The sequence below is a fragment of the Aulostomus chinensis genome, chromosome 22, assembly GCF_037954235.1.
Source record: "Aulostomus chinensis isolate RoL2024-O1b breed Wild chromosome 22, RoL_Achi_v1.0, whole genome shotgun sequence".
Lineage (NCBI taxonomy): Eukaryota > Metazoa > Chordata > Actinopteri > Syngnathiformes > Aulostomidae > Aulostomus > Aulostomus chinensis.
The window spans coordinates 22,775,676-22,800,696 of NC_141341.1; the positions used below are offsets into that span (position 1 = coordinate 22,775,676).

At 43.3% G+C, this 25,021-nt stretch overlaps 2 protein-coding genes across 3 annotated transcripts; one reads left to right on the forward strand and one right to left on the reverse strand.

The window, feature by feature from the left end:
- The first annotated feature begins 535 nt into the window (after positions 1 to 535).
- On the forward strand, positions 536 to 10,535 carry adck5 (aarF domain containing kinase 5). Of its 2 annotated transcripts, XM_086192942.1 has the most exons (15): positions 536 to 748; positions 1,820 to 1,911; positions 1,995 to 2,144; positions 3,466 to 3,541; positions 4,726 to 4,926; positions 5,007 to 5,147; positions 5,256 to 5,369; positions 5,454 to 5,585; positions 5,675 to 5,758; positions 5,838 to 5,919; positions 7,294 to 7,372; positions 7,450 to 7,541; positions 8,212 to 8,464; positions 8,701 to 8,817; positions 9,186 to 10,534. In XM_086192942.1, exons 1-15 carry the CDS (start codon positions 725 to 727, stop codon positions 9,286 to 9,288), a joined length of 1,740 nt encoding a protein of 579 aa, XP_086049068.1. In that variant the 5' UTR covers positions 536 to 724; the 3' UTR covers positions 9,289 to 10,534. The 2 variants fall into 2 exon arrangements, with proteins under 2 accessions (XP_086049068.1, XP_086049069.1); XM_086192943.1 differs by lacking the exons at positions 536 to 748; positions 1,820 to 1,911 and having other exon boundaries at positions 1,997 to 2,144; positions 4,731 to 4,926; positions 9,186 to 10,535.
- cpsf1 (cleavage and polyadenylation specific factor 1) lies at positions 10,164 to 24,851 on the reverse strand. Its single transcript, XM_086192941.1, has 38 exons — positions 24,677 to 24,851; positions 23,846 to 24,011; positions 23,731 to 23,758; positions 23,515 to 23,648; positions 23,345 to 23,425; positions 23,064 to 23,215; positions 21,921 to 22,067; positions 21,703 to 21,842; positions 21,504 to 21,614; positions 21,262 to 21,355; positions 21,086 to 21,173; positions 20,136 to 20,288; positions 19,951 to 20,002; positions 19,800 to 19,873; positions 19,632 to 19,706; positions 19,058 to 19,138; positions 18,678 to 18,773; positions 18,413 to 18,595; positions 18,175 to 18,316; positions 17,878 to 18,056; positions 17,040 to 17,179; positions 16,755 to 16,935; positions 16,469 to 16,675; positions 16,278 to 16,367; positions 16,035 to 16,178; positions 15,805 to 15,957; positions 15,577 to 15,693; positions 15,290 to 15,380; positions 14,958 to 15,042; positions 13,634 to 13,775; positions 13,388 to 13,540; positions 13,113 to 13,289; positions 12,903 to 12,969; positions 12,764 to 12,811; positions 12,253 to 12,408; positions 11,060 to 11,189; positions 10,847 to 10,985; positions 10,164 to 10,768 (listed from the first exon to the last, which is right to left on the reverse strand). The coding sequence occupies exons 2-38, from the start codon at positions 23,987 to 23,989 to the stop codon at positions 10,721 to 10,723; spliced, it is 4,422 nt and encodes a 1,473-aa protein (XP_086049067.1). The 5' UTR covers positions 23,990 to 24,011; positions 24,677 to 24,851; the 3' UTR covers positions 10,164 to 10,720.
- Between the last annotated feature and the right edge of the window lie 170 nt (positions 24,852 to 25,021).

A 25,021-nucleotide genomic window follows, 5' to 3' on the forward strand; every position in this document is an offset into this window, starting at 1 on the left:
GCTTTAAACAAAATTAAAATATGGCCTCTTTCTGCATCCATATATCAGTCTTTATATGGTTTTTTTTTTGTATGTTTGTATGCTCTGTTTGTTTAACTGTAGATGGACCTTAGGAAGACTGGCAACTGTTAAAGTGGAAGCTAATTGGGATCCAAAAATAGAATAATAAATAAAGTAACAGAACAAAAGGTAGAGTATCTACAGTTTTACATAAAAGGGTATCATGAAAAACAGAGGCGTCAAACAAAAAAACCGTAGAATTCATCCAGCTTAATTAGCTAAATTAATTTCTCAAATAAATCATCTTCTTGACTTTAATTCATACCCAGGCATTGTGCAGTGCGAATGACGCATGACTTGACGGTTTAATGTAAATTTTGAGTCAGACATTTCCGACAAATGATTCTTTCTTTCTTTCTTTCTTTCTTTCTTTCTTTCTTTCTTTCTTTCTTTCTTTCTTTCTTTCTTTCTTTCTTTCTGTAACGCTAATACAAGAGGAGCACAAACCTGAAGCAAACCCGGAAGTCAGAGGAAGAGCAGCAGCTCGACGTATGTCCATGTTTCCATAGCTTCTCCTACCGCTCGTCAGCTTGGCCACCAAGTGAGTGACAACTACCGTTTAGTTACAGAGGAGGCAGTGGGGGAACAGCGTTGATGGTGAAAGGAAGGTCACTTCGGACGTTTATTCGGCTTTGTAAAGGAGAACTGTATTTACCCCGGCAACATGAAAAGGGAGACCTCTAGATTGGTAAATGAACAATATTTCTAAATCATTTTTATAACTCGGTCAGACAGCATTAGCAGTAGCTAGAGTTAGCTCGTTGACTAGTAACTTAGCTAACTGCAATTAGCAACAGATACTAATGGAAAAGTTTAAGCTGCATTTGTTAGTAACTGTACATGGCAAAGCACATGTGAGAGTATCTCACACACGAAGGAATTGGTTCTTGACAGCCAGCTGCCCCAGTTTTTCATCTGTGTTGCCAGTATGATGCTAACGTGACTGTTGGTTAGATACATTCCAGTGAATGACACTCCCGAGATGGTAGTGTCCCCTGCGAGATTTTACCGAATGATATCTGACTTTCCCTCTTCACTTCCACTTTTGTGTCATTCATTGTGCTGATGTAAGTCAATAGTGTGTGTGTGTGTGTGTGTGTGTGTGTGTGTGTGTGTGTGTGTGTGTTACAGTAGAGCTTGATGTGTCCACGTTCAGGTCCCTGACATCACTGCTATCTGGGCATCTGAGAGATTTGTCAGCAGTGGAGACATTTTGTCCCTCACATGCAGACAGCAAAACAAAAACAACAGAGTACCCTGGCTGGACATGTTGGCCTCGATCTCTCTCTCTCTCTCTCTCTCTCTCTCTCTCTCTCTCTCTTAAATGATAGATGATAGTTTCATTAAACTGTATACACCATGCCATGGAGAAAAGGTTCAATTTTCTAAGATGTAATTGACAGTGTTGTTGGAGCTGCACTTACATGAAAAATAATAAAATGTTATGAATATGTCTGCCTCAGTTGCCCTGTAAGAAACTTATTTTTGTATTTGGTGATGCTCATAATAATGCATGAAAGATAATAATTAACCAGCCTAACAGGTTGAAAAGTGCTGATATTTGATGTTGTGGAAATAATGATTTCCAGGTTATATAAGTGTGTCCAGTGTCCCCAAAGAGCCATGTTTTAAGTTCAAAGTTCACTGATGGTCTGTAATTTGTCTTCAGACTTGGTTTATGGTCCTTTTTGATTGACAGTCCAGCATTGAGAGAGGGTCTGCTCTACTTTCTCTGATCAGATGTTTGTCCTCTCTCTAGGTGAGGTTGTGTATGCATCACAAAACTCTGCTCCAAAGGCACCCACACCCTGGCTCGTGGCTGCAAAGCTCCAGGTCCTTCAGCTCACTCAGGTACCAAATACTGCCCTCTCATCATCTAATCTGAATGTTTGTCTGAGCTGCTGTGATGAAATGGAATAGTTTCCTCCTCCCAGGGAAGGGAAGCGCAGGGGGTTGGTATGGAAGACACTTGTTGGCCTTTCGGTGGGCGTGCCAGTGGCAGTGGGTGTGCAGTACACCATGTCAGACCCCAGAGAGAGGAGGAAGATGAGGATTGTGATCGAAGGATTTGGTCGGTTCTTCAGGTTTGTCTTTATCTTTAATATACCAGACAATGCTGACCCACATTTTCACGTCTGTAATATTTCGCACTGTTTCGGGCCTGTGTCCACCAGAGCTCTCAAGCCTATTGTTGTTCGATTACATCATTTAACACTTGCCCATTACTTTGCCGTAAATCTTGAAGTTTCTACAGTTTCTGTTGGCACAAACAGTTGAAGGAGATGGCATCTTGGCAGTTCTCAACACACACATTGAAATAACTGGGTTGTCTGTGAGGGCCAGGATCCGTTTATCCGCTGAAATCCTTGACAGCATTTATATTGTAAATCCTGCACCCCTTCTTTATTTTGATTGGTCAGTGAGAAAGAGGTGATGTTTTAAAATGTGACATGTGTGTCAAAGTATACAAAATAGATACTGCCTGTGCAAAACAACACGTCTGGTGTACGCTGGCCCTAAAGCTATTTTATGTATAAGTATGGTAGTTTAAAAAACATCACTAAGATTGTCAAAAGAATGTGAAGATCATTGCAACCCTACAGACTCACTAATGTCCATTCATCCATTTTATGTACTGCTTATCCCAGCTGACTTCAGGCGAGAGGCGGGGTACACCCTGGACAGATCGGCAGTCCGTAGCAGTAACAAGCTAGTGGAGAGTGTGTATTTTCCTTGGGAGAATGGGATGTTGAGGGCTTGAACATCTGCGTCCTCACCCCAGACTTTTCTGAGAATGATCAGGATGCCTCGCAGCTTCAAATGTAGATGACGTGTGGCTCCATTCACTAAAGTAACTGCTGCTGGAATGATCAGAGAGTTCAGCAGCTGTGCGCCTTACCAATAGTGCAGCTAACAAGAACACAAAGGACTGAATCCTCATTTCAGATACTTTTGTTGCGGATGTTTTCATGCGTTTGTGTTTTTGCAAAAAAACAAAAAAAAAACCTACAATAGTTTTTAATATGATTCCTAAATCATAAAAAAACTATTTAGCATAAGGTTAATTTATTGGGTCATGTCCCATTTAGGGTAAAATGGGTGATAAAGCATGGTATACCTTAGAGTGTGGCTAGTTTTTAAATAATGAGTCAAAACCAGTTCAGTCTGTCACAGGTTAAACCCAGAACAGTAACAACCCTCCCATCAAAGTGGGGTCACTTCCATTTCCCAGCAAATCAAGTTGGTGACGGCCTAAATGCCAAACTTCAGTATTCAAAATGAGAGCCCACAAACTGTGACATTAAGGTGGCTACTGTGGTTTCAACTGTCCAAGAAAATGTTTACAAGAGTTGCTCACAGTGTTGAAAGTCACGTCATGAAAGTTAGCGTGTGTGTCCTCCTCAGATCTCTCTCAGTGGGACTGGTCATCTCTCTGGATTACTGGTGGACCACCAATGTGGCTCTTCGTGGCCTGGATGAGGTAAGTCCCATGCAATTAAAAAGAGTTATAGAATCTTTAAGTCACTGTATTTACATCATGTTAGAAAAAGTCTCATTATCGTTTTAGTCCAACTAAAACTGGACTGTTATAATGCATGTAATTGTGTTGGTCCAAATGACATTGTTCTTTTCAAAGTCAGACATACACCACTCTTGGTTAGTGTGGTTGACAGTCGCATTTCTGCAGCATGTATACACTTAGTCAGCCCCAAATTGGCCTGGCGTTCTGTAAGTCCAGTTGTTTTGTTTAACCCAGACACAACACAGTAAATGGGGCTGTCACCATGGCAGTAAACTATAGAAAAAAAAAAGTGGGCATTTCCAGATGGACAAGGAGACAAACTTAATACCATCTCAGCCTTAGGAGTTGTCCATCTTTCTTTTATAGTCTTTGAATTTAAGTCCACTCTTCAACAGGGGCGCTGTTTGCTAATTTGTTTGGTATTCAGCGCCCAAGAGGAGCCAGAAGGTAGTGATTGCAACCCGCTGTAAGGGAGTGTACTACCAGTTACTGCCCTGGAGATGGACATGCTTTGGTGAATGCATGCATTCTACCGTGTTCATGTGTACTGGAACAATGATAGTCAGCCAGTGAGATGGCCTAATTGAGCTAACAATTGACTGCAGGTGTGTGTGTGTGTGTGTGTGTGTGCGTGCGCGTGCACGTGTGCACACAGTAGCAGCTGCCAAGACAAGCTGCCCTTCTTCTTGGCACAGGAGCATGCAGTGTGTCATGACCTGCACTGACTGCCACATGCTCATTTTCTATCTATTTTAACTACTCTTGGGTAAATCCTTAACTTGGAGATGCACACAGCACATTGCTTCACTCAGTGTTCTGTGTTTTGCCCAGCACATGTTTAGCCCATGTAGATCCTTGTGTGCTCCAACAGAAATGCATTTTTCAGACTTGGTGAACAGCATCTAAACTCCCGTCATCATTTTAAGATTAACTTGAATTTGCACTCTACCTAAGTAAATCAATAAACATCTGGCCAGTCTGACCTAATATTGTGGTATGTCCCGGATTAGCGGTTGGAGATACATGGATTCTTACAGTTGTACGTTCAGTTTCATCATCCCCTTGATGCAGTATAGATGTTTTTCTGTACTGTTCTGTTAGTGTGGGGACAGTCACATGCTACTGCTGTCCTCCACTGCTAGAACAGCCCATTGTACCTGGCTGGGATGTCCGCCTGCCACCAGAGGGCAGCAGAGTGCATGATGGATGGTGCCATAAGGAACGGAGGGATATACATCAAACTTGGCCAAGGTCTGTGTTCCTTCAACCATCTCCTACCACCTGAGTACATCCGCACCCTGAAAGTACTGGAAGACAAGGCCTTGAACAGGCGGTACAGAGAGGTGAGGACACCAACTCAACCATACTTCTGCCAGTAAAGGACAGCTTGAAATTACTCAGGTTGTGTTTGTGCCTGCTACAGGTGGATGCTCTTTTCCAAGAAGACTTTAACAAAAGTCCACAGCAGCTTTACAAGGAGTTTGACTATGAGCCTATTGCTGCTGCTAGCTTGGCTCAGGTCCATAAAGCGAAACTGTTTGATGGCACGCCAGTGGCCGTGAAAGTGAGTGCTCATCTTGAGACCATTAGGGATCATTTTCACAGCTTTTTATGCCAACATCCAGTCAGTCCATGTTGATCATAATCAGAGTGGTGGACTCTTGCCCCACAGGTGCAGTACATCGACCTGAGGGATCGGTTTGACGGTGACATCAGAACAATGGAGATCCTGTTGGATATCATTAAGTTTATGCACCCCAGTTTTGGATTCCGATGGGTTCTCAAGGTCAGAATATTGTAATATTTCGTACTCAATCTACCATAAAAGCTGTGAGATAAAATGCCGTGTATTGATTTAAACATTCTGTAGGACTTGAAGGGAACCCTGGCTCAAGAGTTGGACTTTGAGAACGAGGCCAGGAATTCTGAGCGTTGTGCTGAGGAGCTGAAGCACTTCACGTTCGTTGTGGTGCCCAAAGTCTTCTGGGAGCAAACAAGTAAGGTGAGGTTTTGTATTTTGGGCCCATAGAATTGCATATTCTTTCATGACAAAAAAGCACCTCTTCACCCAAACTGTTTTTCTTTTCAAAGAGAGTGTTGACAGCTGAGTTTTGCAATGGTTGTAAAATCAACAATGTGGAAGAAATCAGAAGACAAGGGTTAAGTTTGAAAGATGTAAGTTGCTGCACTCTTTACATGAAAATGTGCATGAATGGTGGATTACTATCACAGTAATGCCTCATTTGTTTCCCAGACTGCAGATAAACTGATCCGAGCATTTGCTGAGCAGATCTTCTACACTGGTTTCATCCACGCAGATCCTCATCCTGGAAATGGTGAGTACAGAAGGGCTTTACACCAGATTTAGACTGTTGAAGATAAAGATAAGGTGAACCTTTATTTGTCCCTCAGTGGGGACATTGGCTTCTTTCACTCTGCACATAACTTATTAACCCATTTTGCTTTCTGTAACAAATACAAAAGAATTGTCTTCAGCTGCTATGTCAGCATTATTGATGAATAAACTTGGGCCCAAATGTTTCTGCTGCTCCAGTTTACATTTTTTGTGGGTGGTGGTACTCCAGATATGTACCTACTTCGCTTAAAATGATGACAATTTCACTTTAACCTGTTTGCTGAAACTGCAAAAAAAAACTGCCTGATCAAGTATAGTTTATTATACTGTACTACTATATGGTTTACATGGTCAATAAGTGAAAAAGAAATTGCAGTAATCATTTGAATTGTAACCAAAATGTATGAGGCACGTTTTCTGGTAACAGAACAGATGAAGCCAGCTGCAGAAATTCAAGACGAATGTGGGAGAATTGAATTTAGTGCAACAGTGGAACACTGGAAGGTTTATCCTGCTTAAGTGATTCTTCTCTTGTTCTTGCTTATCAACCAATCAAATAGTGAGGTGCCAAGTGGAAACTTTCCTCCGGGCAGCTTTAAATGTTTTGATATGAACTTTAGGGATCAAGGACAATCTCCAAGGTTTTTTGCTAAAATTGTAGTGCATCTGTTTGTGCTTTTATATATTTCATGGTGTCCGTGTCTCCGTTTGTATGTTCTTCGGTTGGTGGGGGATGAACAAAGTATCTCTAATTGAATCGAATCTAAAACTTGGCAGAAACAATTGGCAAGTTTAAAAAACAGCAACCCTGCATTTTCCATCCAATCCGTCCTACCAGCAACTCATGCGTTGTCAGATGGCCCCGTTGCAGAAAAAAAAAACCTCCATTGAATGTTTATTTTTTCTCACATTTGCATTTAAAGCTATTGATCAGTAAAAACAAATGCAAAGCAATTGGCAATGCTTCACCACAGAGGACAGTTCAGGGGGAGCATCAGTTGTGGTTAGGCATATCATTAACAGTGCAAAAGCAGAGGCAGTGGGTTTTTAGCAACCACTGGAGTTGAAGCAACTACCTGGTGTTCGGAAATGCTCAATTTTCAGTGGGATCAAGACAAGGGGGCCCCTGGCCTGTTCCTGTAGGGCCCCAAAAAGTTTTCACGCGAATGATCTCAACATGCATGTTGGAAGTATTCAAATTTCTCTGATGTTGCAGGTTCTCCAGCGCTACCACCAGGTTCATATTTGTGATCTTGAGTCCCAAACTGCATTGAGCATACTGGTTCATGTAGTTCTGCACGGAGTCTTGGAGGCTCCAATTGTGCTGGAAACATAACTTGCTCTTTGTTGGCAGTTCTCGTCAGGCGAGGTCCTGATAACAAGGCAGAATTGGTGCTCCTGGATCACGGCTTGTACGAATACCTAAGTCAACGGTGAGATGTGGTTGACAAGACAATTGTTAGAACATTAAAGGTTTAATATTGACAATATCTTTCAACCCTAAACCTAGGGACCGAGCAGCCCTTTGTAAACTGTGGCGGTCCATAGTGCTGCGAGATGAGGCTGCAATGGAGAAATACTCCAATGCTCTCGGGGTCAAAGGTGAGGACACTAGACCTTATTCATTCACATATATGCATTTCTAAAAACCAAAATCTAGTATTTAATAGAAGTCAAGTCAATTTTCTTTGTATAGCGCCAAATGACAACAAAGTTATCTCATGACACTTGACAAGTGGAAGAGGTGGCAAAGGGGAATGAAAAGAAGCATCAGTGATGACGTGTGTGAGAGGATGTACAGGTCAGCTTAGAACCCTCCACTCATCAGTTTAAGTCAAGTCAGTTATTTGTACAGCACTAAGTCACAACAAAAGTTCTCTCATGACACTTGACAGGTAGAACAGGTCTCGTACCACACTTCAATGAATCTACACCCAACAATTCTCCATCAGCAAGCACATCCTGCAACAGTGGTGATGAAAACAGGCAGAAACGTCCGGCAGATCCAGGATCAGTGGGGACGACCTTCTGCTTTGACCAGTTGGGGGGAAAGAGAGCAGGAGAGCAGGACAGAGACAAAGACAGATAATGGAGGAAGACTGATATACAGAGGGAAAGAGAGGGACAGAGAGAAAGAGAGAGAGAAAGGGAAGAGACTGATGGACAGATGTGAGCAGGTGGAGCTACGGGTGGCAGCTTGAGCCTCCTCAGGTCTGGTAGGTAGAGGACAATTAAAGTGTTGAAGTTGACATGTTGATGTGTTGCTGTGCAGAGTACTTCCTCTTCTGTGAGATGCTTCTGCAGCGACCCATCAACATGCAGGAGCTGGGTCTGTCCAACATCCTGAGTCGAGAGGAGACCACGTACATGCGGGAAATGGCTGTCAACCGCTTCAACAGCATCATGCAGGTGCTGAAGTCCATGCCTCGCCCAATGCTGTTGGTTTTCCGCAACATCAATACAGTCCGAAGCATCAACATTTCACTGGGAGCACCGGTGGACCGCTACTTCGTCATGGCTAAGAGGCAAGTGAATGGGGAGGGTCATTGTTGGCAGAACAAAGTGTCACTTTTAGATTTGAAGTTGGGAGGAAATCAAGAATATGTGATATTGTTCTGCCTTGAAGATGACGGAAGATGCTTCAGTCACTCTCAGCTCACTGACATCTGTTCAGTAAAGACGATTTGAACATCTTAGCTGATACCCTGCTAGTCAGAGTGTGTGTACTCACCAGCATGTGTATTTGTGTCCATGCTTCCAGTGCGGTGCGATGCTGGGGAAAGATCCAGGCTGAGAGGACTGGGATCCTCCACAGATTCTGGTTGGTCCGCTGGTTCCGGACAAGTTGGGAGAGCCTCAAGTTTGAGGTGGCTTTGAGGTAAGAACTCGTTGAATTTGTTTTGAGGGGATTTGATTTTTTTGTCAGGGTTCATACTATCTTGAAAATCCCAGAATTTCAAAATAGCCTTTTTGTATGAGTTTTTGAAAAATAAATGAAGGCAGAAAATATTGGCAAAATGATTGAAATTGGCTTCACAAATACATGGCAATGATAGTGTGTGTGGTTCAATTGATTGAAAAATTCAAATTTTGCTGATGTTGATTTGACTTGAATCAAACTTGTAGCTCATTAATTTTAGTTTAACATGCTATGGTTAATTTTAAAAAGGACATTTTTCACTTATAAACAGATGTCGCAAAGAATTGTCGTAAAAGTTATTCTGTCTGAAATGTTCTCCCTTACAGATCTGAGATGGCCATAATGAGTTTGACACGCTCACTCCTCAGTCTGCTGTCGTACTTCGGTCTTGTGTCTCTGGATGCAGAAGTGTATGAGTACCTGAGATAGTGTACGGTTGGACGAAGCACTGCGACAGTCCAACCGCTGCACAACCATGACCTCTCACCTCTGTAGCAGCTGAGCTCTGCTAGTTGTGGTGCTACTTGAGCATTTGCACTGAACTGCTGTCAGAAATGACCTTAAGAGTTGTGATGGTGGTGATGTTGGACGCTGCAGGACTGTTGAGTACCAACACAAACCATTGTACTGTTGGTTTCATGACTACGACATTGTTTTATTTAAGGAAATTACACATCAGTATTTAGTTAGTTTTAATGTATTCGTAGAGAAAATCTTTTTTGAAATTCATTTAAGCTGCAGATGTTTTTAAACTGGTAACGTGTAATGTATTTGTTCAAAAAGTTGCATTGCATCAACTTTTTCACCAAATTCATGTTTAATAATGGTAGACTGGACGTAAATAACCAAACATGTCAGACTGCATGAATACAACTTGAGGATTGTGTATATCACTCTGTGAAATTATTTAAAATAAGATGTAGAAATTGTAGAATTACATTCGCTGGAACTTCTTTCTGGACAAAGTACCTCAATAGACTTATTGCAACTTTGGCCAACGTAACAAACCATTTGTTTACGACTGCTTCTAATATGGCCGACCTGGCCAAAGGAATAGGAGGACCACATCCTTTATGAAGGAGGAACACCAACTAGAACAGGTAAAGGGAGGAAAGTGTTGCCTGTTACTGTTGATGTGAGCAACCCTTAAGGAGCAAAATTCCCTTTTAAAGGAACGCGCCAACTGTTTGGGAATTAGCTTGTCCATCTTCCCCGGAGACAGATACGATGATAGATCGCAGCACAGAGAAGGGATCTATCATCGTATCTGTCTCTGGGGAAGATGGACAAGCTAATTCCCAAACAGTTGGCGCGTTCCTTTAAAAGGGAATCTGTAAATGTAGGATCTGAACGAGCGGAAGTGTAATATTTCACACTCCATATTAGTAGGGAGCTGTGTACCAATAGAATGTTGGGTGGTCTTCCCATGTTGTAAGAAATGAGAATACTAACTCCCTTAGCATGAGATTGCCTGGCCTCGGCTGCTGTTCCTTCACACTACAGGAACTCCTGATCACCTCTAAGGAACAAAGTGCTATTATGAGACTTGACGGACTGATGCTTGCTTTTTCAGGTGATAACACACGGTCCTTCTCAGAACATTTCCACTTAACCAAATGTTTTACATTATTTTAGAAATGTTAATAAAATATTCTACCTCCTTTATCAAGCATAGATGTTGTTATTAATGTTAATGTGAACAAACCAAAAACATTGTTTTTGTTTTTTTTTTAATACAAAAACATTACGAAAACTGGTTTTTTTTGGTCTACAAAGTAAGAAAAACAAATTATAGATGATCCTTGCAAAAACGTTTCCTCAATTTACTATAAAACAGCAATCAGTGGATGAGTTGCAGCTCTCAGAAATGAGCAGTTACTCTGTCTATCTCCAGAAGGTCATCCAGGATCTGGAGAGGAAAGAGAAAAAGCTCAAATGAACAGACAGTCGGGATTTGGAACCTCGCGTCCTTGGTTATTGTACTTACAATGTCCTGTGTGGTGCCGATCTTCCTGGCCAGTTCACTACGCTCCATCGTACTCAGGTATAAGTACTTGTTCAGCAGTTCTCCGTCCAGGATGTTTCTCACAGTGTTCTGCAGGCCTCGTCTGTCACTGTGCAGCATTCTGGAGGAGAGACACAAAAATCGGTGAGAATAAAGGATCCAGTCTTCAACCAGAATAACTGAGTCAATGCCAACCTGAAGGCCTTTGGGTTCAGACCGGCGTGATGAGGCAGCATGGTGGTGAGAGCGTTCTGCAACATCAGCAGACGACGGTAAGTCTTCTCCTGCATGGGGAGGAGAAACCCCACCCCTCCGTCCAGTGTTGCTGTGGAAACAAGACCACACTTAGTGTATATTTAAAAGCTCAGGACTGGATGTCAGGATAACCTGTTGCTACAGCAACCTGCAGCCTACCAGGGTCATTTTTGAGATGACATTACTGGGACGTGAGGTCTGGTGTTCCTTGTATCACCATGCTATGAGACATGCCTGTGGACTCCACCATTCTGATCATGTGACATTTGTTTACAATGTTACAATGTTTGGTGTGCCGGACGATGTGAAAGCAAACCATCCTCTCAACTACAGATGTGAAAGCAACCTTGGTCGTTACTTCCTCCAAGTCAAGTCAATTTTATTTGTATGGCGCCAAATCACAACCAAAGTTCTCTCATGACTCTTTCCAAGTAGAGCAGGTCCAGTACCACTCCTTCAATGAGTCTACACCAACAACTCTCCATCAGCAAGCACATCCTGCAACAGTGGTGATGAAAGCCTTCCTTTTGACAGGTAGAAACGTCAAGCAGATCCAGGCTCTCAGCCATCTGCTTTGACCGGTTTGGGGGGGGGGGGGGGGGGTAATGGAGAAAGACATATACAGAAGGAAAGGGGGCAGAGAGAAAGGGAAGAGACTGATGGACAGACGGGGACGTTAGCAGGTGGAGCTGAGGTTGGCAGTTTGAGCCTCTTCAGGTCTGCAGCCTCCAGCAGCAGCATCGGTCAGGGATCTGGGAAGTCCAGACAAGGACCAGAAGACTACTCTAGGCTTGTGCCAACTTTTTCCCCTTTGTGAGTTGCAATGACTAGTGTCTCAGCAGGAAAATGACTGAACTTCTGAAGAGCTCTAAAATGCTCCCAGCTGGCCACTTTTCAAGGACCAACTGGTATTTTTAGCTGGGAAACATGATTTGGGGTCACAGGCCTGAAGACATGACACATCCATCACAAACTGACATAAAAGACCATCACCTATCAGTATATGTTAGATGATTCTTTCACATTTAGGATATAAAACTCAGCAACTCTGCTGACAAAAATAGTGCCATGTGGTCTTAATAAAGCAAAACCAACTGAAAAAGAAACGTGTAGGCCTGATTTGGCCAACCCACCGAACCAGGTGATGTGCTTGTTGTCCCAGGTTAGAGCCTTTTTGCTGCCGGCCTCAAGGGCTCCTCTGCACGGCATCCGCCAGAAAGTGTTAATGTGAGCTCCGGCATTGAAGTCTGCTCGCCTCAGCAGACGCATACCTCCGAAGCTCTCTTTAGCTACAAGCACGCACACACACACACACACACACACACATTGCATTAGTTGTTGGTTAGGTCTGGGCAGTGGAAAGGATCTAACAATACCATGAAGATCACAATACACATTCTCTACATAATTCATGGAGAAATTCCAAACAGCTGAAAATAATGAGCAGTGTACCACCTGGGTCCTAATGCGTAATCACATTCTATGTGGCTGCCATGACATCTGAAATATAGGTATCAGTGATATCTGTTCTCTACACTAGGGGCTTGAATGTTGATACGGTTTTGTGAATAATAAAGATCACAATATATTTCTGAATCAAGATGAAAGCACAGCCCGATACCGTTATCCAAGAATGGGACTCACCCTCAGGTAAATACATGTATACGTAGAGGTTTTTGTCACGATCTGACACTGGAAAAAAAAAAAAGATGAATGAGAAAAGGAGCAAACTTTTTACTGTTGTGAAATATGATTTTTTTTTCCCTTTTTTTTTTTTTTTTACCAAGAAATCCAAGCTGGTTGTTATCCACCATGAACTCAGTGCTGTAAACCTCCAAAGGCTTTGCATCCTGTTGCCAAATCAAGACGACAGTAGTTAAATAGCAGAAGAAAAACCATACCCCAATGGTGATCTTAATCAATACTCAGTTCTACACTCCCTCACTAAATGTGCTCATAACTGCACTCAGATAGGCTGGTGCTCCTTCCTCACCCTGCTGACGAGCGACAGCGTCTTGCTCTCCTCCTGGTAACGGAGCAGTGAGATGCTCTTCATCAGATCAGCAGCCAGGATGAAGTTCTTGATGCTGAACATCTGGTGGATGTAGAGCTGCGTGTCGATGAAGGCCATGCCGGTCAGGTCATTGTCCTTCAGGACCCACAGGAAGATCTGCAGGAGCACAGCAGCGACTTGTCACACACCACCTCATCTTTTGGAGTTCAAGTATTGAGTGAACTCAATTCGAATTTATTCTGGGATGCTCTCACCTTCTGTCCAATGGCAGAGACCAGGTATCCGTTGCAGTGACACAGCGCCGTCACCGGGCCTTTCTGCTCCTTCTCATACAGGACTTTGAACTTGTTCTTGGTGAGGGGCTGGCCTGGCTCCGGTACCACTTCAATCACATCTAGGATCAAAATCTAATCACAAGATTCATACTGATAAGAACAGGATGCTGTCCGCTCACTTGCATATCCTGCATGGCAACTAATCTGCTACTGTGTGGCGCTCACTCTGCCCCTGCAGGTGACCTCTTCGCCCTGCATGAGGCAGGTCCCAGCTGCGATGTAGCCCTTCAGGCCTGACACCGTCTCCTGACTCCTCAGTGCCACTGTCTTCATGCAGGTGACATGCTCCCACTCCTCCAGGTCGATCCTTGAGGCAAGACAGAGTTCCGTTTATGACTGAATAAAAGGCAAATCTCTTTGTGACACACAACAACATGATCCTCCAAGAACCACGTCAAAATTGAACATGTTTTTTTATAATTAGGTTTTATCCAAATTGAGTCTTTAGAGACCTTAGTGGAAATTCGCCACAGTAATCTATTTCATTTTTGTTGCCATACTATATTCAAGATTTAAAAGAGATGCTTGATGTTTACCAAGTTCAATAAGCAGAAAACATTCTATGTTTAACAATTTTACCTTTACTGTTCCAAAAATGCACCGCGTTGTGACATAAAAAGGAAGCCATGTACCTTCCTGGGATTTTTGTGTACATAACACTTTGGCACCGATATTTAACAAGAACCGAGTACTATGTAGTACCAGAGTCTGTAGCCTCAGAAGTACTCAGTAAGCCACTCTCACAGACAGACTGAGCAGATGTGTTTGACTTTGTGACTAAATGTTGCTCTCAGTTATCTGGGTATTGAGCCCTCTCTCCCACCCATGACACGCATAATTAGGGATGGGAATTGATATGATTTTTATGATTCTGATTCCATTTTTGATTCCGCTTAACGATTCGGTTCTTTATCAATTCTCATTTGGAAAAATGAGGAAAAAACAGGTTGATTAGCATAAACTTTGTTTAGTTTAGAAGAAACATGACCTCACAAACCAATAGTGAGGTGGTGCTAACATGGTAGGCAGTATTAGAGCAGTATTTAACAGCAGAGGACGTGCTAACGTTGCTGCTGCTATTGGGTTGAGATTCACTCCGGAGCAGACCGACACAGACTCAAAGTTAGAAGTTTGCAAAATTGGCAAATGATTCCAAGGAATTTAAACACTGGGGACCGGTTCTCAACAAGAACCTGTTTTCGATTCCCATCCCTACAAACAAGCACATGATCAAGTAACCCAACATGTCATGTAAAAGCAAATCAATAGCCTGATGTTATAAAGGACCTGATATTCTCTGCTTGGCCATTGACATGAGGGGAAAAAGTCATCAAGACTAAAGCAAATGACCTACAGTGTTCTGTCACACCCAAGACAACAGCCAGGAGCTGGTATGGGCCTCTTTGTTCTTGGCTGCTGGATGTTGATTAAAATAAGGATTTCTGACTGAGTTTATAAAAAAAAAGTATGATGTAAAAAGAGCATTTACCGTGTGTTGGGGATGGCCTCCCAGCTGACTGGAGAGATGAGCTGGATGGAGAACTTCTCCTGCTGAGGGTTAATGTACCGTTCATCTGCAGGACCACAGAGAGGAAAACAACTGTCGCTTTATTAAGTTCTATGAAGTGATGAAATGAAACAAAATTGACAGTGTGTGAAAACTGCTTGACTAGCAAGTACAGAGGACTGACAACCTGAAAAATCCCATCACAAAAAGTTGCCAAAAGGCTATTTACATGTCTCTCCACTGGCAACAGCCGTGGTCAGAAACATGTCTTCAGGTTGTCTGAAAAAAAGAAGACATAAATATTTGTGTCTGACCTCGCTCTATGGTCTCATACTCCTTCTCCTCTCCCGTCATCCTGGGGATGCGAGTGCACAGCTCTTTTACACTCGTGCACACGGCGTACACCTGAGAGACGGAAACACACCAAAGGTGACCCCCTTCTGTCACGCTAAGAAACCTTTAAGGCGAGAGGGCTTTCAGCTCAAACTTTTCAAAGGGGCTGATCAACATGCTTTTATTTTGCATGACTTGCAGGCTGAGGGGTGTGTGTTTCAGGGTTGTGTGTCTCATCACTGTTTAGGCTGAGGGAGAGCAGTCTAACCTTAGATTCAACATGGTAGGAAACGTAGTGGACGGTGCATCTGAGGGGGATTTTTCTCACTGGCCAGGGGGCGTCGTAGGACAGATAGGTGGGAAGGACACTGATCCTCAGCTCTCCCTATGAGGAAGCACACACATCATTCATATTCGTAGTCCTAAAGTCTTGGTGGTATTTGTGGTTTCAAAGAGCTGCCAGGACTTCACATATTCTCCCAAACTGGCTGTGTACCTGCTTGTTGAAGTAAAGGAAACCTTTGGGGCAGTTGATATTGTGGAAGGGGGAGAAAGACTCGATGGGGCCGTCAATGGTCATGGGATGAAGTCTCAGGGCTCCCCGAGAGGTCACCAACATCCAGTGAGGAGAGGGTCCACAGATGAACACCTTAGGCAGCAGGAAAATGTATTCGGTGAGTGCTGTGGCATTGCTGTGAGGGTCTGTATAACGGAAGGCTCTCATACCCCTGAGTATCCAGATATATCTTCAAAGTATCTGAACCTCGCAATCCGACTTTTCACCGAAGATTCATCAGTGACACCACCTTCTCCCTTCTTGTCTTTCTTAAGCTTTGACTTCTTTTCTCTGAAGTTTATGTTGTGAGGAACCTGCACAGAGTAAAGTGTGAGCTGTCAACATCAACTTCATCCAGAACTGATTTTGATTAGACTGATTGGAATATCGCTAAGGTTCGAAGTAGTACTTACTTTTTTAAAGCGCACTTTCAGATTGTTTTGAGGTTGCTGCTGATCATATGGGAAAGCTTCATAGATGAGAAGTTCCTGTTCCACGTGGACCTAAGACAGAAGAAGCCTTACCTGTCACATCCTGCTGATGAACGTTGCAGAGGAGAATTTGTATCAGCCAGGAACTGGCAGCTTAAAGTAAACAAACTCACCAGTAAATACGGTCGGCTGCGATTGTTGCCCAGTGAAACCAAAGTCACCTCCTTGACTAATGGGATCTCTCCCTGACGTGTTACTTCCTCTTTTTTCCCTTCTCCCTGTGTCGCTGATTGGCCAGAAGAGCTGTCCACTAGCACTCTCTGGCCGACAGGGAAGTTTTTGACCAGAAACACCAGCCTCCAGTCTGGCAGCTGGTAAATCTGTGCCCATAAAGACAATCAGGAAACCTGCATTCATATGCATCTTTTCACCGATGACACCTTACTTTTCTGTTCTTACCTCCATTACACAGTTCTCCCTCACGATCATGCACCAGTGGGTGGGCTCAGTTTTTATTGAGGGTCCCTCACTTCCAGATGACGGTGGTGCCATTGAGCTACGGCCTATATCTTCCTTTGCAGGAGCCGCATTGGCACCAGAGTCTCCATACAGCATCTCCTCCTCATCATCCACTGTGTTACTGCAGAGATGTTAACCATCATTCCATCAATGAGGAAGAGGAGAGGTGACCAGTTTCAGTGAGGAAATGTGTGTGTGTGTGTGTGTGTGTGTGTGTGTTCTAACCTGAGGTCATGAATGAAGGTTTCCGCCTCAGACAGACTCCTGATATTTGTGTCCTCTCTGACGGAGCAGCTCACTCGGTTTTCTGTGGTGAACATTCCGCTTACATCCCGGTACGCACACAGCGTGATCACGCGGGATTGCTACATGAGATGCAGGTTTAACCAGATTAATCACACACTACTCCAAGACAACTATGCAAAACACGTTTTCAAACAAGTGAGTGTTTTGAGGCCCAGAGTCAAATGGGGTGTGCATTTGACACAAACACGTGCAAGAGTGTTTGTCTGCCTGCAGTTGTTCCACCAAGAATGGTGAAGTCAGGAGGTTGATGATGGCATTTTCACAGCTCCTACATATCCAGAGGAGGTAATTTACAGAAATGATGAGAGTAAATTCACCCACATTGGCTTGGTGTTCTGCACACAAGTCAAAGAAAGGTCAAGGACGGTATCATAGCAATATAAACCACAGCAAAATCAATGCATATACGGAGAGACAAGGAGACACACTTTATGAGGTCTCAGCTGAAGGAGTTGAAACATTTTTCCTCAGTAGACTCTAAGTTTAATTCTGCCGTTTTTTTCAGAGATGCTGTTTGCTGACCTGTTTGGGGGGGTGATTTAAAAGATGAACCTGAAAGAAGTCTGACTGGAACCAGCGGTTAGGGGGCAAACCACCATCTAGACCCGCTTCAAATCTTTTCTGTTCATGTACACTGGGACAACACCAGTCACCTTAAATGGCCTGCAACTGTGCATGTAAGCCCACACAACACCAAAGGGGCGTGTCAATATACTGAGAGCCCATCCTACAGGACAAGGGAGTAGGGTTTACTCACAGTGGGTATCTGAGGCTTCTGCAGAGCCAGTCGGTGAGTCTTCCCCATGTATGTGTCAGTCTTCAGAGCAAACATAGTCACCACTCCTTCTGCAGTCATAATGACCACATAAGGGTCCGCCACAGAGCAATGCACTATGGGAGAGCCAAGATCCACTGGGATGAAGTGGAGCTGTGTCACTAAAAGCAGGGTTGTTATGTTAATGTCAGAGAAAAGGGAAGTGACACACACACACACACACACACACACACACACACACACGTCCCAAAAATCAAAAGATTATTTTTCATTTTGTACCTCCTTCCAGGAGCCGGATGCCCATGGGAGAGACCTGGATGATGTACTTATTGTCACCGATGTTTCCTGCAAACACAGTAGGTCCCTGAGTGGCAAATCCACTGGTGTCCAGCTCCATGATCTCCTGTCCCGTCTGCAGGATCTAAAATACAGAGGTGGGAATGTTGCCTTGAAAGGATTGCAAATGAGGAAGGGTTTTAATGTAGGTCCCACACATCAAACCGAAAAGACCTCCTACCATGGTTGAATCCTCTCTGCTCAAAATGAGAAAACCGTGCTTCTTTGTGTCATCCTCCAGGGGAGGCTCTGGCTGCTCCTCCTCCTTCTCTTTCACCTTTTCCTCCTTGTCCCCTTCCCCCTCATCACCATCCTCACCTGTCTCTGTCTCTCCCCCATCTGCTGGCTCCTGACTTTTTACAGCCTGGGTAAGGAGTGATAAATATCTTACAAAAAACACACAGATTAAATGACACCTGCAGCTGTTAAACAGAAATAAACGCTACTTTTTTGTCTTCCTTGACTTCACTTGAGATGACGGTCCACATGTCATGGCACCCTGGTAACTCAAACGTAGTGACGACTTGGGGTCGAATGCTTCTCTGGCAACAGAATTGAAACAAACAAGAGAGTGAATGTAACTACAGTCATGTGTGGCACATTTCCCATCGAAAGCCAGAGTCATCCAGACACAGGTCAGCTTGTGTCTGGGGTTTTTACAGGCTACTCCGTCGATCTCTGAGGCAGCCCTGGTAAACCCAGAAGTGGCTGTAGCACCATCACTGGACCTGAGGCAGACGGCCCTCACGACCACAGGTTTTAGGATGGTGCAGATGCATGCACATAGCAGTTAAAAAAAAAACTAACTCAGAGAAGAAGGAATTACCTGAAGTACAGAGAGTGCACCATTTTTGCCAAAGCCAGAACACACCACCACCTCCAGGTCAGGCTCAGGGTTGTTCTGGAACTGTGGGTAAGAGAGTATTAGAATGTAGTTATTTGGGTATCCATCTATGTACTTTGAATAACTGCATTGATGAAAGCAGTGAAATTCCATACACAAATTTCTGACACGCGCAAGAGGTTGTTTTTGCCTTTTTCAAAAAGGAATCACTACGTAAAACAGGGGACGGAAGCCACTTTTCAAATTGACACGAGCTGGCACTTGAAGAAAATTAACAACTTGTCCAACTGTGGGTAATTCCTCAAAACCTCTCTCCATTTATACCTGACAAATGACTCTCCTCTTCTACTACTGTGTTTGTTGCAGACACAGCCATGTTGCCAATATCACCATCCTCACTCCAAACCAGTTGATGGAAACACACCGAATGTACATTTCCTTTTTTGTGACATATGCACAGTTTGCTTGAAATTCACTTAACAATTACAAGGAAAGACAACCACGGTCTGCTAAAGCCTACAGGAGAAATACAAAGTAGTATTTTTAATGTCTGTACCTCTTCTGACAAGAAGGCAGGTTCACCCATGGAGGCGTTTGCACAAGGTCCAATATTCAGTATGCTGTCACACACCTGTAAGAAACCCCAGGAAACACCCTCCATCACGTTTCACAAACACCTGCATGGGCATACAGAGGATTAGGTACTTGTTTCTGTTTTCTTCACCTCAAAGGAGTATGTGGCCAGCTGAGTGCCTGACTGGGCCTCACTTCCATACACTTCTATCTCATCCACCTCATCTGTTAAATCAACAAAGTGAGATATCAGGAGAAGTGGTAGATCACCCACGATGCAGGAGAATCAAATGTCAACATACCAGTCCAGTTGGTGGAAGATTCGACTCGTTTCTTTTTGCTTGGTGGTTCCTCCTGGAATACATTTGCATGATTTAGTAAAAGAACTGTTTTAATGATACACAGACAGGTGGGTATAGCTACTGCTATTTTTAAAAGAGGAAGCAGGGCTTCATGAACACAGGCTTTGTCAAAATCACCAACTCACCTGCTGCTTGTCTTTTTCCCTCTCTTTCTCTTTGTCCTGTTTTTCACTGCCTTCATCTGGTGGCGTCTCCTGCAGTTTCTCTGTGTACTTCAGGAGCAGGGAGTTTCCAAGGCGGGAGCCCAGGAAAAGGAAACCGGGTTCCATGGTCACCATCTAGCGGAGGGAACAAGACATGCAATAAGCTGACCAACACAGTGCCCAGGTCCTCTTCTTATCATCATTATTATCATCCTCAGGAATTGTGAGCTGAGCCAGTGTCATCATAGCGCTTGATGATTTTAGCGACTGCACTTGGGGAAACATTCAAAGTTTTTGCAACTCTCTGCACGGACTGACCTTCAGTTCTTAAAGTAATGATGGACTGTCGCTTCTCTTTATTTAGCTGATTGGTTCTTGCCATAATATGAATTAACAGCTGTCAAATAGGGCTGTCTGCTGTGTAGCGACCTGACTTCTGCACAACAAAACTGATGGTCCAAACCCCATTAAGAAGGCAAGAAATTCCACAAATGAAGCCTGACAAGAAGAACCTGGGAAGTGAAAACCATTTCAGGTGACTGCATCATGAAGCTCATTGAGAGAAGGCCAAGGGTTTGTAGCACTGTCAACAAAGCAAAGTGTAGCTACTTTGAGGAATCTAAATTACAAAATATATTTGCAGTTATTTGACTATTTTTTCTTTGCAACATAATTCGGTATATCTTGCTCCATATATTTGATGTCTTCAGTATCTATCTACAATGTAGAAAGTTGTAAAAATAAAAACCTTGAATGAGAAGGTGTGTCCAAACTTTTGACTGGTAGTGTGTGTGTGTGACAGGTCTGATGTTTTTTTGTTTTTTTTATGTGAATATTTTGTCTGAGCTCAACTTCTCTGCTAAGAATACAATTCTCTGGGATCCTTCTTGCTTTCACACACTTCCTGTACAATCACTCTGTTCACAACTTACACAGGTGGTTAGGACGCTGGCAGCTGCTTTGTCAAAGTGGAACGCCCGGACACTCCTCATGCCATCAGTGATGAGAGTCAACACGTAACTGCAAGATGTCAAGACCACAGTCAGAGACCATTCACACATTGCTGCCTGGCTTCATGAACATTTTGCTGGCTATCACACAGCCTCACATTTCTCCTCCTTTCAAAGAGATCACCATCTTGTCATAAGCAATGAAGTCAGACTGGGAACAGTCCAGTGTGATTTTCACTTCCTCCTGCACACCTGGAACATATAATTACCAAGTTAAAAGCATGACAAACTGGGAGGTGTATAGAATAGGAGATGTTTGTGTGTGCATGCGTGTGCGTGCATGTGTGTGTGTGTGTGTGTGTGTGTGTGTGTGGTGAAGGCATTGAGTTTTAAAGCTTACGTAGAGGGAACGCTGTAGTCCCTGTTGTCTGAGAATTGAGAGATACTCCATACGGGGGGACACTCTGGTTCAGATACAGCAGTGAATTCACAGCAAAAACCACAACACCACCTGGAACATTTGATGTGGGTTTAATGCCACTCAACCACCAGCACCACATGCTAGAAAATTCAAGTGGGGACCAATGAAAGACATTCACCGATGGGTTTGGGAACAGCCATGACCTGCGTACAGTCGAACGGCAGGTTACTAAGGGACCAGATGACAGGGTGGACTTTCTGCATAATGTTGAGCGAGATCGCAACGATGCTGCAAGTGTCCTGACGCACAGCTACACGCCTGGACAAGACACATGACACAGGTTTATCAAATATCAACAATAGCACAGAATTCCATAAAAGTGCTATTACAACTGACCCTGGCCATGTCTGGTTGGGCTCAAACAGGATGAGCAATGTGGGCTCGTAGTAGCCATGCAGGAACTTCATATCAATGATGTTTAGCAACTTCTCATCCAGCTCACGAACATCGATGATGTAGCTGGGCAGGAAGCTCGATTTGGGACTGCAGATCAGATAACAGAGTGTCAGTTATTTAGTACCACAGAGAAAAATCAAACAGATAGAAAGTGGAAACTGAAGATGTGAATGCGCACTAAAAGTTAAACGCAAAGAAAGATTAGGGGTTGTCTGTCTCTATGTGTTGGCCCTGCGATGGACTGGCGACCTCTCCAGGTTGAACCCCGCCTCTCGTCCGAAAGCCACTGGGATAGGTTCCAGCCCCTGCAACCCTCAACAGGATAAGCTTAAAAAAACGGATGGATGGAGAGATGGATGGATGGATGGATGGATAGATTTGGGTAGGGGGTCCACACACATTTAACCAATAAATTTCTATTAACTCTCCACACCTCGGAGGGAAATTTTCATGTCCACCAAATGAATGTTGCATCAGCCAGGAACTATAATTATCACATAGACATGAACTCAATCAGACTGACCTCGATTTATGTCATTTAGGTGCCTGGTAATTCACATGAGAATGAAAGCAACGTTGCTTGTGACTGATTTTACTTGAGTTCAATTCTTAATGATCTTTTAATTTTTTTTTTGCATTCTAATTCTCTTGTCTGACTTTGAATCTTCCAAAGAGTTAAATGTTAATCACCCTTCTAAAGGGTGTACTTATGATATTGTGCTAATATCATTACATCAGTGTCATAAAATGCACTTAAAATGACAAAATCTTGTTTATTGCAATGTCTATGAAGGTTTACTCTCCAATAAAATTGGTTATTGAGACAGGCTTAATGACAAGCTACGTCATGTGATACAACATAAACATGTGATAAAGTTAATCAGTATCAACCAAAGGAGTCAGTCAAGCTCAACTGGCACAAAAATACTCTTCTAGACAGGTATTTGGGGAGAAAATCTCCACGACTTTTTTAAAGTTTTCTGGCTTAATTGATTTTTTTTGCAATTCTTTCCCAGGCATGGAAATTGCAATCAATCCTCCATAAGATTAATGAGGAGGACGAGTAACGGACAGCAAACCTACCCTTCTCCAACACCCCCCTCCTGTTCATCAGTTAGGGTGTCCTTTCGGAATGGCAGCACCACTAGTTTGGTGCCGTAGATGAGCATGACTGCGCAGCGATTCTCCGGGTCCACACGGACAATGGGAATATGCACGTTCTGGACAAAGCCATCCTGAAAATGGATAAAGAGGGTTTTTTTTTATACACCTGTTTCCCCTTGTGCTTGTAAAGGTTTGCTTTAGATTTAACAGATGATGCAGCTGAGTTCTCAGATGTGTTCTGTGCTCTTGTTTCTACATACTCTGAGCTCTGGCTCCTCAAAGTAATGAAGAGAAAGTGTCTTGAGGTCATGTGTGCCAGGGTCATACTCCACCACAGACAGCTGTTGAGAGAACAAGCAACCAAGGGTCAGAATCAAAATGTTGTTTTTCAGTTCTAGTCAGTTTCCCAGCGCTACTTAGACAGCGGTACCTTGGCGTCTTTGAAACTGAGAAGAAGAGCATCTCTGCTGGCTCCGACCAGCTGCACGCTGGCCATGGACATGACATTGCCATAGAGAGAAAAGGATGCCACCTGTTCCAGCTTCTCTTTACGAGATTTGGCATCTGTATGAAGTTGAAAACAAAAAGTCTCCTGTCAAATGTGCTTGGTGGAGTAGCATATTTCAATTCCAATACCTTAACATACCTGAGGACTTTTCAGTTTTCGATGTACTCTGAAACAATGACAGAAATGTTACATGTAAAATGAAGGTTGTTTTTCTTTTTAGTTCATACTTGACATAAGGAGGAGTTTAATTTACCTCCACATCATGGATAATCCTGTAGACAAAGAGCTGAGATGTCCCAGCAATGACGAGATTCTTCTCCTTACTGGAAATGAAGTTGCAGTAGACAGAAAACTCCACCGCGGTGGGTGTGTGGGCTTGCCTGTAAACAGCATACATCCTGGACAGCTGCTCTCAGCACCTGATGGGTGATAACGGTCCCTTCATACACCACACTCAACATGTTTACCACAACTAACCAAGAAACACTGGTAAGAGACATGATGACAACCCCTTCTTCAGACTAAGCTAAATGTTAGAGCGAAAGTGAAGGGATTACCTCCAGTCTACATAAGTAGCTCTGTCTAATACTCTCATATCGGTATGGAATATGAGGGGATTTCTGACTTCATTATTGAACAGCAATACCAGAATGGTTTCCTGATATTGTAGTATGCCGACACCAGTAAAGATAGCGCTTATATAATCTAAGCAAATCTCATAACCTCTACTAATAACAGTAAGTATTAACATACATTACATTACGTTGATGAAACAAACAATAGCTGAAGTATAAAGGGCTGAATGGATCTACCGGGAAAAGATGCTCCATTATTAGTTGGGTCCACATTCGTTACCATATCGAGCTGGCAAAGGAGCCCAAGACTTAAAAAAATTTACTTTGATTACGGCTTAATTATATGAATAAATAAAATGCACTACATATCTGCTCAGTCTATCAAGAGTAACTCAGCTTTGGAACATGAGGAGTACGACAGTTTCCTTGTAGTTAGCATGTTAATTAGCATGGCACTGCTCCTGCACCTGTAGTTCTAGCAAACCTTGTATCAAAACTTGTCCACGTACCTATGTCAGACACAAAATTGGAAAGCTTTATTGTTCCTTCTTCTGTTCACATTCGGCATTTCATTTTTGGGAAATGAATTTCAGCAAATTATCTGACTGGTGGCCAGGTAAGCTAGCACTTACACCAGCGCCTTGCGTTGTTGTGCTGGAGCAGCTTTTTCTTCGGCGCTTCCATTTCCGGTAAACCAGCAGCTCCTATACGTTTTTGCTGCCCCTTCAGGTCAAGATCTTGATGAAAGAAGAGCGGAGTTTGTCTTCAGGGTGCCAATTCAACCACGGGGTAACCTCGTCTCCGTTTCTTTGCAGTTATGTTGCAGAATATTTCTTTGATTAATTTTATTGTCT